We start from the raw sequence: 21,067 nt of genomic DNA, 5'->3' as shown, positions 1-21,067 counted from the left end.
TTGTGCTTCATTATTTCATAGAGTGATGGCTTGCCGTGACACTCGCAGATCCTCGGAACCATATACCCACGATATGGGTTCGATAAGGTGGAAAATAAAGTGATGCGAAACAGCGCCCATCATCAGACCCTGCAATAACCAATAAAACCATAAGTAATATGGCTGTCACCTGTTACCTCGTTTGGCTTTTCCCTAATTGTACAGCACTTTTCATGCAAAATTGGCAACTGGAAACAAGAGTCGCAAGGAGTTCAGAAATTAAGCGATCTACTAAGGGAGAGAGCCAAGGCAACAGCCAAACAGGAAGGAAAAGCGAAAATTAGCAAATTTAACCATTTGCGAAAATATTTAGGGATCAACATCTCTTTCTTTAAAAAGGAAGTAGAGAAAATGGCCGCTGGAAGTGGAGAATAATTCCGTGTGTTTTGAATGACGCTTCTACAGTTATCAGTCGAGCCGCTTGACATAGCCACTTCTCTGCTGTGCTAATGCGAGTGTTTTTCTAACCTTCTGCGGTGGGTGCAGTACATATAGAACCACAGCGTCCTGCGCTCCACGCGTTTGTATGGGACTGGTGACCACGCATCGTTACGCAACTTCCCAAGTAACAACACGAGTCGGTTTTGGCACTCAAATTGGCAGAGCAGTAAACGAGGAATCCAAAAGAACTGTGATTGTTCCGCAAACATATATACATTTTTCTCTATAATTTTTCCAGAGCTCATTCAAAAAACGCTACTAGAAATCTTTATTTTACACGTTCGCTTGTTTACTTGTTCTTGGCAGTGTTCTTCCTGTGCCTCTGTCATGCGCGAGTCCATTTGATGTGGTTCCTTGTTTGCCAAGTAAAGCAGAGGTGTATCTCACAGGTGTACCTGTGAGGTACACCTTATTTCAATTCTCTTTTGTGGGCTACGTGTATTTATGACGAATGGTGGGCATTATTCATATTTGTACTAGTAAAGGTATGTCCTCCCCCCTAATTTGCATAAAAAGGTTACCTTGGTTTTTTGGTTATGTGAGGTTACACGGATTGGTTGCACTGTTTCACTGTCAAGTGGTGCCACATGTCATTCTTGGACTGCTTTAGAGCCTGGCTATGGAATGCAAGCATGCTCACTTCCGTCAATATAGCACTCAATCTTCTCATTCCCAGCACAATTGAAACACCTGTTCCGATTGGTAGATGGACCCTTTAACTGACTAGGTAAATTTTAACTGAATAATTAAGCAAATTTACAAATTAATTTTTTTCAGTCATTTTTAGGGCACAGCTTGCAATTCTGGAATTGCAGGTGGTTAGAGCTGAAGGCATGTAACTGAACTCACAGTATGAAACATGACAGAAGTGTTTCAAGTAGAACACCAAATAAGGGCAATTATGACATATGTATCCTGGCTGTCACAGTGGATTGATTGGGGCAAAATGCAAAAACAGCCATGATCCATGCATTCAGGGCACGTTAAAGATCCCCTGATCGTCAAAATTAATCCATAGTCCCCCATTACAAATTGCATCATAATAAAATCGTGGTTTTGGTTTGTAAAACCCCATAGGGTTGAAGATTGGGCGAGTTGCTATTGCATTCAAAAACTGGTACAGCACAACATCGAAAGGAAGAGACAAGCTGAGCAGGCCATAAAAAGGAACAGAGCCCTGACTTCTAACTGCTCTTATTGGCAGGTTGCACTAAACATATAGCCACAAGAAAGCATCAAGCAACGTCGTCACACTTCACAAAACGTCACACCGATTGAAGACTACACCATCATGAGTCACAGATTAAACTGATTAAACAGAGTCACAGTAAAACTGATCAAGAAATCTTACTTCCTGTGAAGATAGGCACAAAGATGGTGTGCTAAGACACGTGCTGCCAGCTCTTGCTATGAGATCAGCTTCAGTAATCTCCCACGTAAGTTATTATCGGGGCATTTTTAGCACTTAGATTTAGATTGCACTAAGAACTTAGCACTTAGCCTTAGAATGTAAAACCCCAGAATCCAGTTAAAAGTGCAGTGTGACATTGCTATACATCTGTTTGCTAAAGGTGCAAGTAGGAACCTTAATGTAAGCATACAAGCCCAAATTATACTGGTGTAACACCAATTCAAGACGGTAGAAACTAAAGTACATATATTAGTTAGCCATAAATTTACGCATTTCATTCCATGAGTATAGTACATTAGTGGGAATCCCAAAACTACTACCATTTCCTTGACATCTGTCTCCAAGCTTGCGAAGAACTGCTTTGCCTTGCCCATTTATGTTTGCCGCCTCTTGCATAGTGCAAGACAAAGCTAAGTGTATTACCAGTGTATTTTGTTGCAGAGTTTGAGGACAAATATCTTGAAACTGGTGCAGGTACTATCAGGATTTCTAATAGGGGGACATGCATCTGCATTTGCAACAAGGACTCTAAACTAATTCAGTTTATGAGCAAACCTTGTTAATCAGTGATTATCACACATTTACTGATGTATATTGCCATTAGTTGCTGAAAAAAAATGTGATTTCCTCTGCACTGTTTAAAAATCCACCTTTTTCATAGTGCAACGACGCATGTGCCGTGTCCTAGCGGATTAGTCTTGAAACGTTTTGGAAGGGTCGCATGCGTGGCCGTGAGCCAGGAAGTTGCCCCCCGTCCCTCCTGAACCTGAACCGAAAAGTAAGCAGTTAGGATGAAGGAAACTGCTTTTATAGTTCAGTTCTAAACTTAGCGATTTGAAATCAACTACACTTCACTTCGTACGGCGCGTACACAATAAGCGGCAAGCGGAGGCAAACCGCTGTGCCAAGATCTGTACGTCACCGTACCCGTAGGCTGCCAGTCGCATTCAGTATGCAGATGGGTGGGTCTGTATGTGTTGTTATGCCTACACATTTCTCAATACCAGAGATGCACTGTTTAACTATGCGGCAAACGAGAACCGGTACATTCGGTTTATAGCAGCACAAACAACCGTCTCGCTAAGTTATACCAATAGTGTCAGTGATGCCATCCACGTTTTCATGAGAGAACACTGCCTATAAATGAGCGCATATGTGAGCACACTTTTGTCTAATGCAGTCGACTCTCATCACAACAGACCCTGATAATCCAATAAAAAATGTCTGTTTTATCCGAAGTCTGTAATATCCAAAACGCCTCACTTCCGAAACTTTGATCGCGATGTCTAACAACATTATTGCGAAGAGTGAGTAACGAACGTCTAAAGTAAAAAACAAACAAAGAAAGTTGCAGTTTTGCCCGAAAGGCAAAGTGTTGATTGTGATAGCAATTCACATTGCACTCAATGACTGCGGAAAGTCGCTATCGAAACGTTGGAGTGAGGAAGCATGGCAGCAGCAGCAAGTGAATTGATCTTTGTGCTGTCTCTTGCTACAAGGTGAACTAAACGTTGAAAGCACAGAGCATACAAAGCTACCAGTACTGGGGGTACTTTGTCCACATCGCGATTGCTTTCAAGATATGGCACCCACGTGGCCGCGCCTTAAGCAACAACCTCCGGAGTATTGCTGGAGTAGAATGCCCCCCCTCTCCCTCACCTCCCACCCGTGCCTTGTGTGCGAGTGAAGACGGCGCGCTACCGCCCCCCGCCTTCCACCCTTGCATGCACGATATTAAGCCGCAATCGTCGGCTGACAACAGCAGGTAAGTTGTCAGCCTGTGTCAGAATGGCAAAAGGACGTTTTATACGCCCAATTTCTGGAAAAAAAAAATGGCCGCTAATTTCGTCTGCGGCAGCTAATAGCTCGTTGTAGCGCGGTCCGTTAAAAGCGAACTTCGTTGCATTAATAAAATAGGTAGAGTAAACACAATGCGTTGGCGGGCTAGTTGGTGCGAATCCATGAATACTTTGTTTAGCGCAAAACAACAGACACAAGAAAGACGACCAGGACAAGGTGCTACTCTCAACTGACATCATTTTATTGCGTCACTCCTTTATAGACAGCTGAAACTAGAGGAACATGCGCAGTGAGCACCATGGGGTGGAACCACCAACATCCGATCACAAGAGCGCACTCATGTGACAGAATCCAAAAAACCATATTCAGCACTGTACAAGGTTGAGGAAGGCACACTAATGCACTGTGACCCCAATGACTGAATGAAGAATGCTTCCGATAACTCTCGGGCGGTGGTGTCACAGCTCTTTTTGAATATCGTGGTATCACGAAACATGGGTTTGCACTTGCATATTTTGCAATGCTGATCCAAATGGGAACCTGTGCCTGTTGGTATGGATCGCTCATGTTCTCTCCGTTATGAATGCTCCGTTACGGTAGCTGACATTTTAGCTCTGTTCAATGAAAATGGCAAAGGTTTAACTTTCACACGTGAGCTATCTAGGGACGGTAAACTCCAGTTTTTAGATTTGCAGCTATCCTTACAAACAGGCCATGCCTGTTGGATGTACTCGCCATGTGCACGTAAGGAACTTTTTACCTTGCGCATCTGCGCACTCAAAGATTGTGAAACGCGCCATTGCTTTGATGTGTCTAGAATCTTCGTTAATAAAATCTTGTCATCACTCTGCGAACCTGAGTTTCATTGCACAGTTAAATAGGCTGCAGGCTGCTGGTTACCCAAGTGTGGTGGTGACGTCAATCTCGGAGATATTGCTTCAGTAACTGAAAGGGAAGCGGCACAAAAGTAAGTGTATTACACAAAAGAAGAGGCCTGAAGTTGTGCCGTATTGCCATAGAGTGGCTCACAATCTAAAGAATGTCACCGCTAGATACCAAATTCCGGTAGTGTTTTCTGCTCCTCAGAAACTATCAATGTTGTGCAGCTGTATTTCTAAAACAAGTAAAAAACCAGATTGTGAAAAGAACCACGCGAAGTTTGTAGATTGCAGCGTCCGTGTGGTATATAAGATCCCCTTGTCATGTGGCAAAGTGTATCTAGGGCAGTCAGGCTGCTGTGTTAACGAGCGCCTTAGAGAACATGAGCGATCCATACCAACAGGCACAGGTTCCCATCTGGCTCAGCATTGTAAAATACGCAAGTGCGAACCCATGTTTTGCGATCCGGCGATTTTGAAAAAGAGCTGTGACACCACCGCCCGAGAGTTATCGGAAGCATTCTTCATTCAGTCATTGGGGTCACAGTGCATTAGTGTGCCTTCTTTAACCTTGTACAGTGCTGAATATGGTTTTTTGGATTCTGTCGCATGAGTGCGCTCTTGTGATCGGATGTTGGTTATTTCACCACATGGTGCTCACTGAGCATGTTCCTCTAGTTTCAGCGGTCTGTAAAGGAGTGACGCAATAAAATGATGTCAGTTGAGAGTAGCGCCTTGTCATGGGGGGGTGGGGGGTGGAGGGGGGGTCGTCTTTCTTGTGTCTGTTGTTTTGCGCTAAACAAAGTATTCACAGGTAAAGCAAACTAGGATTTAAATATGGTCCTTTATATTCTAAAGTCTGTTGTACGCAGGCCCGTTGTAATGATCGTAGACTGTAATGTTTTATGGCACGCGCAAACTGTAAGTATGATGGAGTTAAAGAAAAGTGAAAATCGGTAATAAATTAATGGCTTGTAATATATGTATCTGGATCACAGTTGCCGTTGCTTAAATGGTTCGGCAGCTCACATTGCTCTGGGTGGAACAACACGGCACATTTGCGTAGATGTCTATGTTCTGGTACGTTCCGAAATTATTTCATATCAGCGATGCACCTTTTTCACAATATTTGACGCTAACAATGATCTGCGGCTGTAGATATCGATGTAAACGAGTGCACAGCTTTGATAAATCTGATGCAGAAGGCTGTGCTCGATTTCTTGAATATGAGAAATGTCTAAATAATGAGTAAAAAGAATACAAAAAGCAAGCTTCAAGTGCAGAAATCAGAAACGACAAACGGAATTCAGCCTGCCTTTATTGGCCACACTGTTTGCAGAGCAGCGCACTCAGGCCTGCTCACCCAGTCATCGGTGAGTGCTACATGGTTTCCAGAAATGACATGCTGCCCCGAAGAAGCCACTAATAATGTTTCGCGATCCATGAAATGCACAATTGACGCGCACTCAATATGGACACAGGTACACAAATCAACCGGTGAAAGCCCCAGCACCCTTCTAAAGTTTTGTTTTCATCGGCATGTAGCAGAAGGCAGCTCAGGAAAATTAAAAATGTGCATTCTGGCTCTTCCCATTTTAGCAGGTGGTATGCAATATGTGCACACTGTGCACTTCACAGTTTATATAGCAACAAATTGTCTGTGTAGCTTGTTTATGTAATACAGCTGCATGTCTTCAAGATGAAAGTAACTTTTCACTTATCTGCATTCAGCAGCCAATGAAAGCCATAGTCTCTGCTCTTTTTCTATTCCAGCTGTAGTAGTCACATTTTATTTACTACCCTTTCTAATTTTAGACTCATCGAGCTGTGTCGCAAGAAGGGGGCCATGAAAGGTGTGGAATACAATGATGGTGATGAGCACATCCGTGACCTTGAGGACCGCTTTGCAAAAGCAGGAATCGGTGAGACACTGGGCTGTGTTGCTCACATTTCTGCATTTGTCAAAATCTTTTCGGTCTTTTAGCTGTGTAGTTATTGTGTAGTGTTACAGTATGGATGCAGTACCTTGAAGACACAAGCCTCTTGCTCTAGACTGGTACATACTGCAACTTTATTTGTTGAGTTGCTTTTGTAAGTCGGCATTATTGATGTATGAAAGTGCTATCAGCCTCGGACAGACCGGCACTAAAACTTAAACGGCCCCTCACCAGGTCTGGCCATTTTGAGCTTACAAGTGCAGAGCATACATTGCGTGATAATGATCACGTCTACAAAGTATTACATCGCTACGCGCCGCGGCAAAATCTGAAATTTCAAACCGAACGCCGTTTTTCCTTCTTCTTGCGGCCGCCGCGCTCCAAGCCGGAGGGTGACGTAGCTGCGTACGTGCGCCTACATACTAGAGTCCACAGTGTGACGTCGCTCGTGGTGATGCTCGTGGTATCAAGGCACCATCTGTTATTTCTGTGATCTGTTGCTTGAATTAACGAATTGAAGTTTAGAGAAATAATAAAACACTCAAATGGAATGTCTGCATGTTTTTTGCTTTACTTCGCACTGAAGCAATGGAGATGTACTTCCGCTTCATCTGCTTGTTCCCACGGTCGTGCGGTCACGTGCGCAGGTACTGAAATTATGCCATTTTCTACCGTGTTCTGGTGCCGTGATCATGCTCTGCAGTCCGCTTGTTCTGCCGCAGTAATTGTGTAGCACTGAATTATACCGCTAGTCATGTGTCCTTGTGCACAGTGTGCAAAATTGTGCGCTACGCGATACGATAACAGCTCACACGCAATGCCAAAAAAAAAAAAAGCAAGGAGAAAACAACAAGTGAAGGGGACGCCCGTGCCGTATGTGTCACGCGATCCTCGAGGCTCGACGTGGGGAAACGCAGGGAAGGAATTTCACTTGCGAAGGCTAGATGGGGCGAGTGGAAAGGGAGTCTCACTATGCATTGGAGCCCACCTGCTGAAATCATGTGCTCACGGCACTGAAATATTTCTATCTCGGCTATTAATGAGCCGACTTGAAAAGCTTTTGCGGCAGAATGGTCCCTAGAGGCTAACACGTAACAACTTCCAGTGTATAACCAAGATTTGCTATGGGGCCTGGTGAGAGGCCCTTTAAGTGCACATTATGCGGCTGTATGGAAAGCATCTGGCCATGTCATTATGTTATGGTAGCACAATAGACAGGAACAGAAAATTTGCAGTGGCTCCAGCATTGATGGGTTAGAACTAGGGTGTACAAATAATGAAATTTAAGCTGAAGTTGAGTGGTGTTTTTCTAAAGGTGATGTTTATTGATTTACTGTACGCCTGTGAGCAAAATTGTATGGATTACAAGCTTATTGAAAAAAAAAAACTAGGTAATTTTAATTTAATTAAGATGAACAAAGTGAAACTGAGGAGTGCACTGGAAAGCACGCGATACAAAGTTCGGAGTGCAGTCCTCAATTTCAAGTTACATTCACAGGTGGAGGAGAAAATCGGCTTTATCGCGAAATCTCTGGTCGGTATACTTTTACTCAAGGGAGTGCATGCAGGGCCTAGGTATTGCAAAGGGGTTGGAGTAATTTAAGCTAGTAGTCTGAAGAAACAAGCAAAAATAAGCAAACGAGAAACAACTGACAGTGCAGTTTACAGTGCAGAGATAAGATCAGTTTACAGAGGTCAAAAAGTCATAGTTTTGCCCAAAGGTGAAGCATTGACAGCGATAGCAAAGTATTAGACAAATACATGAAGTAAGGTTTGTAGTTTTCTATCCCATTAAATTAGAGTCAGATTTGCTTACTAACTAAACAAGCGTTGTGTCATGCGCGCACCAGGAAACATGAACAGATCTCACTTGATGACCATGAGCACTTGCTGTCACAATGCTGGTGGGATGAGGAATTCTGGCAGCGGGAGTGTTCGTGCATGTCCCAAAGCGAACGTTCCATGCTCCCGCTTGCTTCACCATTTCAAATGTGCTGCGTCTCCAAAGCTCGGATAATGTAACTTCCAACACTAGGCGTGCAAGAAGACAGCGCGCATGAAGTCTCCAGCCATCTTGGTTCCCCCTTGCATGCTCACCCTTCACCCGCAGCAGATAGCCTTTAACATACCGTCCATGGGCTGCATATGCACTTGGATATGCAGGCAGCCAATGTCAGGCTAGAGGAGGAGAGAGTACATCTCCTGAAGGGGTGCGCTCTCTCCCTCTAGCTTCCTCAACCGTGGAGCAATGCGGGCTCGATCACATGACCTCCAACATTGGGCATCTGGGAAGACTGTGTGCTTCAAGCCATTGTCCTTCTCAGCTCACCCTCGCACAGCATCATGTAGCCATCAGCATATGCTGCTGCCGCTCATTCTCCTTGCACTTTACTTGGGATAGTATGGCGATGAAGTAAATGAGCCTGGAGTGTTTGTATCATTGCTATTGCAATACAAAAAACACAGAAAAAAACTATAGGGTGAAGCATGTCTTAAGCAGAACAGAAAGTTCGAAAGGAGCAGCATCTTCAAAATATTTTTCACTTGTAAATATATATATAGTATTCTTTTATGTAGCAGCAAGCAAGCTTCAATATGCAAAATTGTAAACTGTCACATGATAATGCGCTATCTTAGATTTTATATGTACGAAGCAGCCTAGTTAACTATCAGTGTGCAATATATATTAAAAAATGAACCCACTTGAAAAGAAAGTGCAAAACGTGATCCTCGTTTGAGATCCAAGGTTTGAGAATTGCATGCAAGTCTCTGTGGCTACATTTTTGTACCAGCTGGCACTTTGCTGCTGATGCCTGCATGGGCATGAAATGGACAAAATGGGTGTTGGCACCACTGATTTCAGCAGGGCAATAAACGTGCTGTATGTGTGCACAGACCCTTTTATTATGGAAGGTGTCAAGTTGCCTGTGCAATCAGGCCTAGCATTTCTACTGATTGTTGAACATTGCTTTAGCTTCAAAGCCAGAATCACGGCTTTTTGCAATGTTTTACACACATAGCTAGCTTATTGTTGCATCTGCAGTGCCTTGTGTTCATTAGAATGCTTTTTCATGAAGCGGTGACTAGCGGTACCAGATTTATCAGCATATTGGTGAACATGGGGACACATGACTGTCAGTATGACAGTGGAACCTTGTTAATTCAAACTCCAAGGGGATCAGAAAATTATTGGAATAAAAGAGGGTTCGAAAAAAAAAAGAACCTCTTTAAGTATCGTGCTCGAAAACTTGTGACTGGTTGACAGGCATCCATTTCTTGGGTCATCACAAACATCTTCATGTCCCTCGTGAAATTGGACACATCATTAAAATGCATGGCCATGAAATAAGGCATTCTTGTGGTAAATGTTCTCATAAATTCGAAAATCTTGGTTGGATCTCCCTATCTTACAGCAAAACTTGATGTTTGCTCTTTGTCTAATGTGGGAATTCATGTGCTTTTGATTACCACTGTTTATAAAAACAGAGATACTATTTTTACCAAAGTTTTACATTGCCCACAAAAGAGGAACATTGTCGCAACGTCAAAAACAGGGGTCGTAGAGCGCTACTATTCAGAAGGCTTAGCGGCGGGTCGCCTTTTTAACACCGAGCGCAACTGCGACTTCTTCTTCTTCACTGCGCCTTGACAAAACGCTCATGCCTACTCGCGTTGTCCTCCTCTTCATGGAGTACTGGCCCGGCATTTGCGTCCCTTCGAAGGAAGCATTGTACCCATGCACAATTCAATTGGGACAACGAGACAATCTGACAGAGTACAACAGAACAGAGTCTCACACACACACACACATACAAATAAACGACGAGAACAAAAAAAAAAAGGCAAAGGTTAGGTGAACAGGTATGGCTTCATCCGTACCACATGCACCACTTCCGATAAGTGCTTGCGGCGGCTGGAGCTATTGTGACTGTTGGGAACGACCTCGTAATTCACGTCGCTCAGGCGGCGGATTACTTTGTACGGCCCAAAGTACCGTCTTAGGAGCTTTTCGCAGACTCTATGACGGCGTATGGGTATCCAGACCCATACTTTGTCTCCGGGAGTGTAGAAAACGGACCTGTGTCGAAGATCATACTGTTTCGCATCATGGTCTTGCTGAATGCAGATACGTACGTGGGCAAGCTGTCTGGCTTCTTCGGTGCGCTGAGTAAATTAGTCAACGTTGGTAGGTAGGTCGTCAAACTCAATCGTCAGCATGGCATCCAGTGTTGTCGTGACTTCGCAACCGTGGACCAAGCTGAACGGTGTCATTCCAGTAGTTACTTGTCGAGTGATATTGTAGGCGAATGTTACGTAAGGCAAACTCTGATCCCAGTTCATATGTTCTACATTGACATAGATGCATTGCATGTCTGCGAGGGTCTTATGAAGACGCTTAGTTAGTCTGTTCGTCTGGGGATGATAAGCGGTTGTTTTCCGGTGGCTTGTACCACTGAGTCTGAGAAGCGAGTCAGGTAGTTCGGCAGTGAAGGCAGTTCCCCTGTCTGTGATGACTACTTTCGGGGCGCCGTGCCTAAGGACGATGTTTTCAACGAAAAAATGAGCTGCTTCAACTGCTGTGCCCCGCTGTGTCACTTTCGTCTCCGTGCAGCGCGTCAGGTAATCGGTGGTGGTAATCCATCTATTGCCAGCTGTAGAAGTTGGAAATGGGCCCAGGAAATCCATTCCAGCTTGTGCGAATGGCTGGCCTGGTACCTCGACCGGATGTAAGAGACCTGCGAGCTTGCCGGGAGCCACTTTGGCAGTCCGCACATGTTTGCACGTGATGCTTTACAGCAGCGGGTAGCTTCTGCCAGTAATACTTCCGTCAGAGTCGGGACAATGTTATCGTGCAACCTAGATGACCTGCGGTGGTTTCATCATAGCATGCGTTTATTATTTCTTTTCGAAGTGATGCCGGTACGACAAGCAGGTACGTGCTGCCACTGGCAGAAAAATTTTTCTTATAGAGAACATCGTTCATGAGGCAAACGATGGCAGTTCCCTGGCATAGTGTCGCAGAACGTTTTTACTTCCGCCTTCCAAGAAATTAATGAGTGGGAGCAACTATGGGTAGTGGCGCTACTGCTGTGAAATGGTGACCGCATCGACGACGCCCAAAAATGCAGTGTCCAGGTCCATGTCATCGGTACCTGCGGACTCGACGAGTGACCACGAGAGGCAGTCGGCGTGCCTCTTCCCTGATTTGTAAATTATGGTCATGTCGAACTCCTGAAGCCTAAGACTCCAGCACGCCAGATGGCCAGATGGATCTTTCAGATTAGTCAGCCAACAAAGAGAATGATGATCGCTGACAACCTTGAATGAACGGCCGTACAAATACGAGCGAAATTTGATAACCGCCCACACCACGGCAAGGCATTCCTTCTCGGTAGTCGAGTAGTTTTCCTCCGTAGGAGAGAGAGATCGGCTAGCGTAGGCAATTACTTTTTCGGAGCCGTCTTGCCACTGCACCAGTACGGTATCCAGACCAACATTGCTCGCATCAGTGTGAAGTGCTGTAGGAGCATGTTGGTCGAAGTGCGCAAGAACAGAAGACGTTTGCAGGCGTTGGCATAGTTCGCTAAATGCTACTTGCTCATTTTTCCCCATAGAAAGGGAACATTGTTGCGTGTCAGGCATGTTAACAGCGCTGCATGTCAGGCATGTTAACAGCGCCACAATACATGAAAAGTTTGCAATAAAGCGTCGGTAATAGGCGCACAGCCCCAAAAAGCGCCTCACTGCCTTCTTGTCAGACGGTGTGGGGAATTCGGCCACAGCGCCTATTTTAGCTGGATGAGGTCGTACACCCTCGTGACTGACGACTTGGCTGAGGAAGCACAGTTCACTGAAACCAAATGACATTTCTCTGGCTTTAATGTCAGGCCAGCCGAGCGTATGGCTTGGAGAACAGTGATAACCGGCTTAGAGGCTCCTCAAATGTAGCTGAGAACACTATGACGTTGTCTAGATAGACCAAGCACGTTTGCCACTTCAGACCTGATAGTACAGTGTCCATTAGACACTGAAAAGTACCACGCACTGAGAACAAACTGAAAGGAAGGACCTTAAATTCCTAAAGACCGTCGGGGGTCACGAAGGCAGTTTTCTCACGATCCCTCTCATCTACCTCGATCTGCCAATACCCGCTTCGTAGGTCCATTGATGAAAAATAACATGCATGCCGCAGCCTGTCCAGCGAATCGTCGATGCATGGCAGCGGGTAGACGTCTTTCTTTGTTACCTGGCTTAATTCAGAATCGCAAACTGCCATCTTTCTTTTGGACTAATACCATGGGTGACGCCCAGGGACTTTTTGAAGGCTGTTTCACACCACCCTCGAGCATCTCCTTCATTTGTTTTTGAATCTCTTCACGCTCCTTTGGAGCTACACAGTAGGGGTTTTGTCGAATCGGCTGTGCTGATATGGTGCTTGGTCAGTGGTGTTTGTTTGACCTTTGACGTAGTCGAAAAGCAATCTTCGAACTGGTGTATTAGCTCTAATAGGCGCTGCCACTCTGAAGGTGACAGGGTGGAGCTAACGTCGACAGACAAAGGTGGCGAGGGCAGCACGATCATTTCTTGTAGAGAAAAACAATCTTTCACTTGGGTGATGTCGTTGCAATATTCAATTGTGGTAACCTTCTGGATGTGACGGCGTTGGTTGCTGAAGTTCGTGAAAAGGACTTCCACATGCCCATGAGTCATGTCGAGTGCGCCTCTAGCAATGGAAAGGCCTTGCGTGAGCAATAATGCAACAATATGCTCTGCAATCACCTCCCCGTGGTAGGGTTTCTTGCATGATACAGAGACAAGGCAGCAGGATCGTGGCTGAAGGGTCACATCGTCGGTGATTCGCAAACGCTCGTGTGTCCCATCATTTATCGTGTCACCATATGGGCTGGCAGAAAACGTCACCATATGTTCCGGAATGTTTATAACTGCACCGTGATCTCGCAGAAAATCCATCCCTAAGATGAGGTCTTTGCAGCAGTCAGGGAGAATGACAAAAGTGGCAACGAAGCTGGAATCACCGAGGGGAATTCGGGTGGTGCATGTTTTTGTTAGTGTCATTAGCTGATGCCCAGCACTTCTTATGTGGGACCCTGTCCATGCTGTCTTCACTTTCCTAATGCGGTTGGCCAGCTCTTGCCGCATAACCAAGAAGTCTGCGCCAGTGTCAGCAAGTGCGGTGACGTGATGTCCATCCACCAGAATGCTGAGATCGGTACGGGCAACGTCGTCGACATGAGTATTCGTCATCGTCATGTTGTCTTCGTCGGCGTGAGTATTTGTCATTGTCGTGTTGTCTTGGTCGGCATTAGCATTTGTCGTCGTCATCTCGTCTTCGTTGAGAGCGTGGCGAGTATTTTTGGTATCTCAATACAAAGCAACCTTCCCCCCGGAGGTTACTGCCGTCAGTTTTCCCTGCGTGGACTAGGGGAGCGACCACCGCTGCCGATGTCAGTGGTGAAAGTCTGGTGGTTTGGGGAAGTGTAACGTACAGGTGATGGGGACTGCCAACGACAGTGTGATGAAGCTGCTTGGCGGGGTGACAACTGATCACTGTTCGGGGTGCGACGGTCATCGAAGTGCTGAGAAGCGGCAGGCGAAAAGGAGTTGGCTCTAGCATCTGCATGGGGGCAGTAACAGGCAATGTGACCTGGTTCGGCGCAGTGGAAGCAGAGTGGTCGATGGTCGATGGCGATGCACGCCATAAGTCGGTATAGCAAACTAGAGGTCTCATGGACTCCCATTGCCATCACGGCACGGGAACAAGCCGTGGCTGAAATGGCGTTAATGGCGGCGAAGGGGAAGGACGTCAGACCATGTTGGCATAGGTTGGCGAATGTGTTGCTGGACATGGGGCTGGTGAGGAGAAGGCTTGCTGCAACTCCTGGTGCACAACTTCAGCAGCAGAAACGACCGGCGACTCTGTAGGAGGAATGCCGAGGGCCCGCAGCTCTTCACGCAGGATGTCTCTAATCATGACACGTAAGGCAGTGTGGTCAATTATCTGAGCTGTGGAGCTGATTGGCGTGTTGTTGGGCTGGCGGTCGAAGTGGCGGCTACGTTGCTGAAGTGCCCGCTCGATGACAGTTGCTTCCTTGATGAATTCGTCGACCGTTGTTGGTGGGTTTCGTACAAGACCGGCAAAGAGTGGTTCCTTAACTCCCCGCATCAGATGACGCACTTTCTTTGCCTCGGTCATATCGGGGTCACCTCGGCGAAATAGATGGGCCATATCTTCTGCATACATGGTGATGGTTTCATTGGGTTTCTGTACTGGAGCCTCAATAAGCTGTTGCACGTAATTGCGCCAGTCTGAGCTCGAGAATGTATCGAGGAGCTGTTCACAAAAATTTCTTCACGTTTGGAAGCTCGCTTCCCTGTTCGCATACCATGTATGAGCTCTATTTTCTAGTGCAAAATAAGCATGGGCAAGATTTTGTTGGTCATTCCAGTGATTTATGAGAGCGACACGTTCATACTGGTCAAGCCAGTCCTTGACATCTTCAAAAGCATCGCCGTGGAATATTTCGGGGACGTGAGGGTGTTCAAGAGTCACCTGGGAAAGGCTAGCCACCGTTTGTGAAGGAGGAAGAAGCACTGATGATGTAGCCATGCTGGTGGGAGTCGCAACAGGAGGGAAGTCTGGGCTCAGGTTGAGCAGGCGCTGACTGAAACGGTGCACTGAAGTCGTTACGAGAGGTGAAGCTTCAGAACTGGGTGTAAGGTTCCAAACAGGGGTTGCTCGCATGGGGTTGCAGGCTCCAGCACCTCTACCAATGTCATAATGTCAAAAACGGGTCGTAGAGCGCTATTCAGGAGGCACAGCAGCGAGTTGCCTTTTTAACACTGAGCGGAACTTCGACTTCTTTACTGCGCCTTGACAAAACGCTCCTGCTTACTCATGTTGTCCTCTTCTTCATGGAGTACTGGTGCGACAATATCATAGCTTTAGCCCGACATGCTAAACACTTTTCTGTTGTTAGCAGTAACAGAGTATGAACATGAGTCCTGGAACTTGTCAACCCGCATAAAAGTAAGTACAGTAAAATCTCTTTATAATGAATTACTTCATTATATCTATTGCTTTGTTATAGCCATTATTGCATGAGCTGCACTATGAATCTTGAAAGGAAATTCAAGGGGAATTTCACCTACTTCGTTATATCCCGGTTCGTTATAACGATCGTTTGTTTGACTGTATTAGAAACAGGTGTCCATTATAAAATGTGGGCGTCTGATGGCAGTGATGTCATGGGAAAGGCCATTCCAGTCTTTGCAGCTCGAAGGCAGGCCCATGGGTGGGCCGCTTGAAGTTGACAAGTCGTGTGCTTAGATATACAATCAGCCACCAATTTTTCGGACATACCGAATAATTGGAGCGCCTTCGGGGCACTGCTGCGGACCCCATAGAGCCAATTTGTGAAATTTTGGACGCTGAAAACCTTCACTGTCCGATTTTCCGGACGCTTTGCCGTGACCGCAGGTGCGAAATCCGCCAGCGCCGTCATTTTGATTATCTCGTAGCCTCGAACCAGCGCTCTCGCTCACCGATCCACTGGCAGCCGTAGCCACTACTGCGGCAGAGTAAAAACAGAACTGGATTATCTCCTTGTCTGGCGCTTATCCTTCTTATCCTTCTTTTTCTGTTATGTCACATTTAATGATGTCTTTATATGCTGCTTCTGCAAATAAAGCGTTTGGTTGCTAGTCAGCGTTCTGTCCTGTGCTCTTTACTCGCTCGTCCTGTGTAGCGCTGATCCTGTTTTTATTCTAAAGATGAACCAACCAGCCCCATTGAACACACTGCTAACGCTAGGCCTAGCTGCTTCGATGTTCGCTACCAAGCTTTCATTTGTTCAGCGCTGTTTTTTCATGAAAGCACTCGCCGTTGTCAACGTCGCCGATGGCTTCGAAGCGCGGAAAGCACAGCAAGATTCAAGTGTTGCATAATGCCGGTTTCCAAATATGTGCTCCGCTGCAAGAAAGCGGTGTAACGCGGCGAAGCATTTGCATTGTATTGTGGTGAAACATACCAGAAATGGAAGGGGCGTACTGTCACGGGACACAGTCGTGCGTGCACCCGCCATCCTTTGTCACAGTACGAGCACCGATGCGACTAGTAAGTGTACTGGCAGGCCTTCAAAGCTATTTCGGACTTCCCTGCGGCGATTTGAGCTCTTGCGGGTCGTAAAAGGCATGCATTCATTTTTTTTTTTTTCGGATTGCCTGATTTTTTGAACATTTTTGTAGCCCAGCCCTTAGGGAGTTTGATTTGAAAAATCGGACGTTGACTTTATTTGTGCAGGGGCCTGGTGAACGGTGGCATGAGTGCGAAAAGAGTGAAGTTTTCACATCGACTAATTTATTTTCCGGTTTCCACTGACCACTAGTTATTTAAATTAACTTATGCAATGTTGCACACCTGCACGCATGTTAATTGTGTTGGACCACTGAAATATGCTTTAGTACTGCATCTCATCGAGTTTAGATCATTTGCGCTATTATTAGTTTTATTTTATGAGAAACAATGATCGGTGTTCAGATATGCAAGGCATGAATGTTGCCAACAGTCGGAGGGCACGTATGTGCATGTGAATACAAGTGAAATTGATCTGATTTTCCTTGGATTAAATTCCAGGTGATACCTCTCATTCATAAAGATAAGTTATCATTAATTCACTGTCTGAGATCAAGATCTGTGTGTGGTCAAACAAGTCTCTTGATGGTTAAGGTATTAAAGGACAGTGACAAATGTCTTTATGCTTGTCTTTTACTTGCATTAGTATTGAATTATTAACCATTGTTTGCAACACCTAACTGTCCTGAAAAAAAAAAAGTATATATATATGTATATATAACTCCCTGTAGAACAGAACTTAATTCTTTTTGCAGGAGAGGGCCTGTCACCAGAAGATCAACTTATCTTCCAAGGGAAAATTCCAATTACACAAAAGACTTTGCAAGAAGAGCCACAATGGAGGGAGGAGCTGTGATCAGAGTTTTCACCAAGCACAAGTGGTCTCGGTAGATTTTTTTACAATGTGAAAACAGCCTGTGAATTTTTTTTAATGATGTCGCTTCCAACTTCTGCAAAACAGGCCAACATTCTTGGTCCTGGGTTGTTTGTGTTTATCTCTTATCCGTTTATAACATTTTATTGCATTAAATATTAGTAAAACATACTGTGTCCTTTTTTAAAACTACTTGTATGTTGACTGGGGAAAGCAGAAATAAATGTTTAATGTGCTCTTTGTCAATCAGGCAGTTAAAGCTTTTGCTTTTATAAATAAAATAGAGGTATACATTGAAAGAAGTAAGGAGAACAGTATGTAGTTGCACAGTTAACCCATAATTGGTACAGCAGTAATAGAGTAAGTTCAATTGGTAGAACAGTACATGCATTGTTCTACCAACTGAACTAGTGTGGCAGCTGGCCTTCCTTTTAGTAATTTCAAGCTTTCGCACATGTTTACATCTGTGAGTAGCTGAGCTATACGATGTGCTTCTGCTCTTTTCTGAAAAGGCATAGGGGTGACCTGTATACATGCCCACAGAAGTTTTTGAAGCGCTCAACTCATGAAAAAAATAATTTTTTTTGTGAACAGGCCTCACAGCCTGGAATTTGAAGGAGACACTGCCCAGGTTGCACTCTGAGCTTCTTTTTGCATTGCCGATTTCTGACTGCACACTTAAGTGTGTATGAATGAAAATTTTATTGCGATAGCAATTATATGGACACGCCAAGTGAATTTTCGCCTTTGCCGTCGCTGTGATGTTTCTTATGTTTATAGTTGGGTACAAATTTAGAAAAAAGTGGAGGCCCCGCCCAGATGATTGGAGTGCGACAGCCTATTGCCTCCGCGACTAAAGTAGTCCCGCTCGAAAATTCGTGCTTCTAAAACGGGTAATTTTCAGTATAAATAAAGACTTTCGTATTTTGATTACCGTTTTGATAGAGCTCTCGTGATTGGAATGCTACAGCACATGCTGGATTGTGAGAGAAAAATAACCCCGTGTCTTCTGCAATGCTGCACATTGTCTGCTTTTTAGCTTCATTGCAAGGGACAAAAGATGAAAGAGCAGCTCTGCATGGCTTTTGCACTGGTTTACATGTACACGGCAGATTTACTACACTTTTTCCGAGCTTAAGATGAATCGGTTGCTATTTAACAAGCACTTTAAAAAAAAAAAAAAAAATCTGCGTTTATCGAAACCATTACAAACCTGGGGCACGAACAAGATTGAGGGAGGAAAGATACAAAAAAAGCTTCATTAATATTTTTAAAGAAACTCTTGGTTCTAAATAGCAGATTTATATTTTTTTGCTTTTGTGTTTTCACAAACTAATTTTCAGAAATGTGATAGCTTTTTTTCCCGTTCCTCCAAGTTTTTTTCTTCTTTTTTTGCAAGCCTACAGTCTCACCAGTTCGCATAGCATAACGTCAGCGATGCTCACTGCAATCTTTTGTCACCGGATTACGGCTCAGAATAAACACACGTGGCACAAATGGTGCATCATAAGCTCGCAAGATTATTTCCAGCATGATAGACCACCACAAACAGTTTGGGAATTAACTCTGACGAAAGCAGACGCACACGACTAAAGCGACCCGGCCCAGTTCGAAGCGCGTGCGGCCATCTTCTCCATCGACAGGGTCACCGGCCGTCCGGCTCATGACGTCAGTCTAGAGTGCGTGCCCATTGGTTGAGGCTCGTGTGCATCCGCCTTGGAGGAGCAAACACCCCCCCTTTTTTAAAGTTTTACCCGACTATAGGTACATGTATGCAATATTCCATGCCATGTCACATGACATGCGGTATATGTGGGTTATATTGCCACACCATTCTATCACTAAAGTTGCTCATACCTGGTCTTGCATTAAACTAAATTATGGGGTTTTACATGCCGAAACCACGATCTGATTATGAGGCACGCCATAGTGGGGGACTCTGGAAATTTGGACCACCTGGGGTTCTTTAACGTGCACCTAAATCTAAGTACACGGGTGTTTTCGCATTTCGCCCCCATCGAAATGCGGCCGCCGTGACCGGGATTCAATCCCATGAACTCGTGCTTAGCAGCCCAACACCATAGCCACTAAGCAACCACGGTGGGTCCAGGTCTTGCATTCTTGACAAAATTGTTCCTCAGACTTTTGAGCATGGCAGCCATGAAACAAAGCACCAATAGCGCATGCCTTTTATAGAAAATCTTCTCAGACTTAAATACTGTTGCGTGCTATTCCCACACACTGAAGCACACATCCTGCTGAGCATGGAAGAATGTGCCAGAAAGACGGTGAAGACGACGATCAGAGTAGCACTCATGTTGTTATTCTGCCATCTAGCCTGCAGCCGTCTCTCTCTGTATGTATTTTGTAAATACAATTTCCTTTCTCTTTTGGCTACTCTCATCCCCGTGGCATTTTGGTGGGAGGTAGGAGATATATTTTATAAACACAATTTCCTTTCCCTTTTGGCTACTCTCATCCCCATGGCATTTTGGTGGGAGGTGCTCCGTTGTACCCACATGGTACAACGAAGCTCCGCAGTGGCCAACGTTTGGCTTTCTCCACAATGGCGCCCACCGAGGAGACTGCAATGACAACAATTGTCCTGGCTCAGCTAAACGACCCAGGCACATTCTGCGGGACTGGCAACGTCGGCATCGAGGACTTGCTACCCTGTACGAGCATGCAAGTAAGAACAATCACTGGGATGAGCCGATCATGTTGGCAAACATATTATTTTGCCTCAAAGGAACAGTGAAGGTGTGGTTTGAGAATAACGAAGACGAAATTGGGAGCTGGGATGCATGCAAGGAAACGATGCATTCCCTGTTCGGCAAGTCTGCAGGTAGAAAGGCAGCAGCAAAAAAGGAGCTGGCATCTCATGCGCAGACAGTGACAGAGTCATACCTGACTTACGTATAGGACGTGCTTGCCCTTTGCTGCAAAGCCGATGATGGCATGACGGAGTCCGAGAAAGTGGGCCACGTGTTAAAGAGCATAGCAGATGATGCCTTCAATCTTGTAATCTGCAAAGACTGTGACACTGTCAATGCCATCATCCAAGAGTGCAAGTGCTTTGAGGCCGCCAAAAGTCAGCGCATTGCCCATCATTTCGCTCAATTCCGAACACAGCAGCAACGTGGTCGTGTGAAGATGTACCTGAGCCATCGGCACCGCTCACCGTAGAACACGTGAAGAAGATTCATCCGATGCGAACTTGAGGCTGTGTCTCCTGCTTCTACATGCGGGTCTACCTGTGACGATAGCTCCCAGATGGTGCACTAGTCCAAGCTGTCGTTCATCAGGAGCTCTCCAATGCTGGCCTGGACTCTGTGTGCGTCGCAGTTCCTTATGGTGGATCCACACGACGGACTAAATCCGTATTTCCCGCGACGGACGGCACATCACGTGACTACACGTCATGGATTCATGCTGTCCGCGCATCATCCGCGACCCCCATGGACGAAAAATGCCGAGCTATTTTTCGCATCCGGATTCTGGTGATCGAATGCTGTGGATTTAGCCTAGGATGCT

General features: G+C 45.4%; 1 protein-coding gene across 4 annotated transcripts in view; it reads left to right on the top strand.

The window, feature by feature from the left end:
- The window catches only part of LOC135906378 (putative helicase MOV-10), a 125,794-nt gene extending 108,090 nt beyond the window's left edge, over positions 1-17,704 (top strand). For all 4 annotated transcript variants that reach the window (XM_065437768.2, XM_065437759.2, XM_065437750.1 and 1 more), the window contains 2 exons: positions 6,385-6,491; positions 17,415-17,704. In XM_065437768.2, coding sequence (XP_065293840.1) covers positions 6,385-6,491; positions 17,415-17,515 — 208 coding nt within the window. In that variant the 3' untranslated portion in view covers positions 17,516-17,704. The remainder of the gene's footprint in view (positions 1-6,384; positions 6,492-17,414) is intronic.
- Positions 17,705-21,067: the final 3,363 nt, after the last annotated feature.

Source organism: Dermacentor albipictus, chromosome 1, assembly GCF_038994185.2.
Source record: "Dermacentor albipictus isolate Rhodes 1998 colony chromosome 1, USDA_Dalb.pri_finalv2, whole genome shotgun sequence".
Classification (NCBI taxonomy): Eukaryota; Metazoa; Arthropoda; class Arachnida; order Ixodida; family Ixodidae; genus Dermacentor; species Dermacentor albipictus.
Note: the sequence above shows the minus strand (reverse complement) of the source record. Positions and strands in the feature narration are given on the sequence as shown.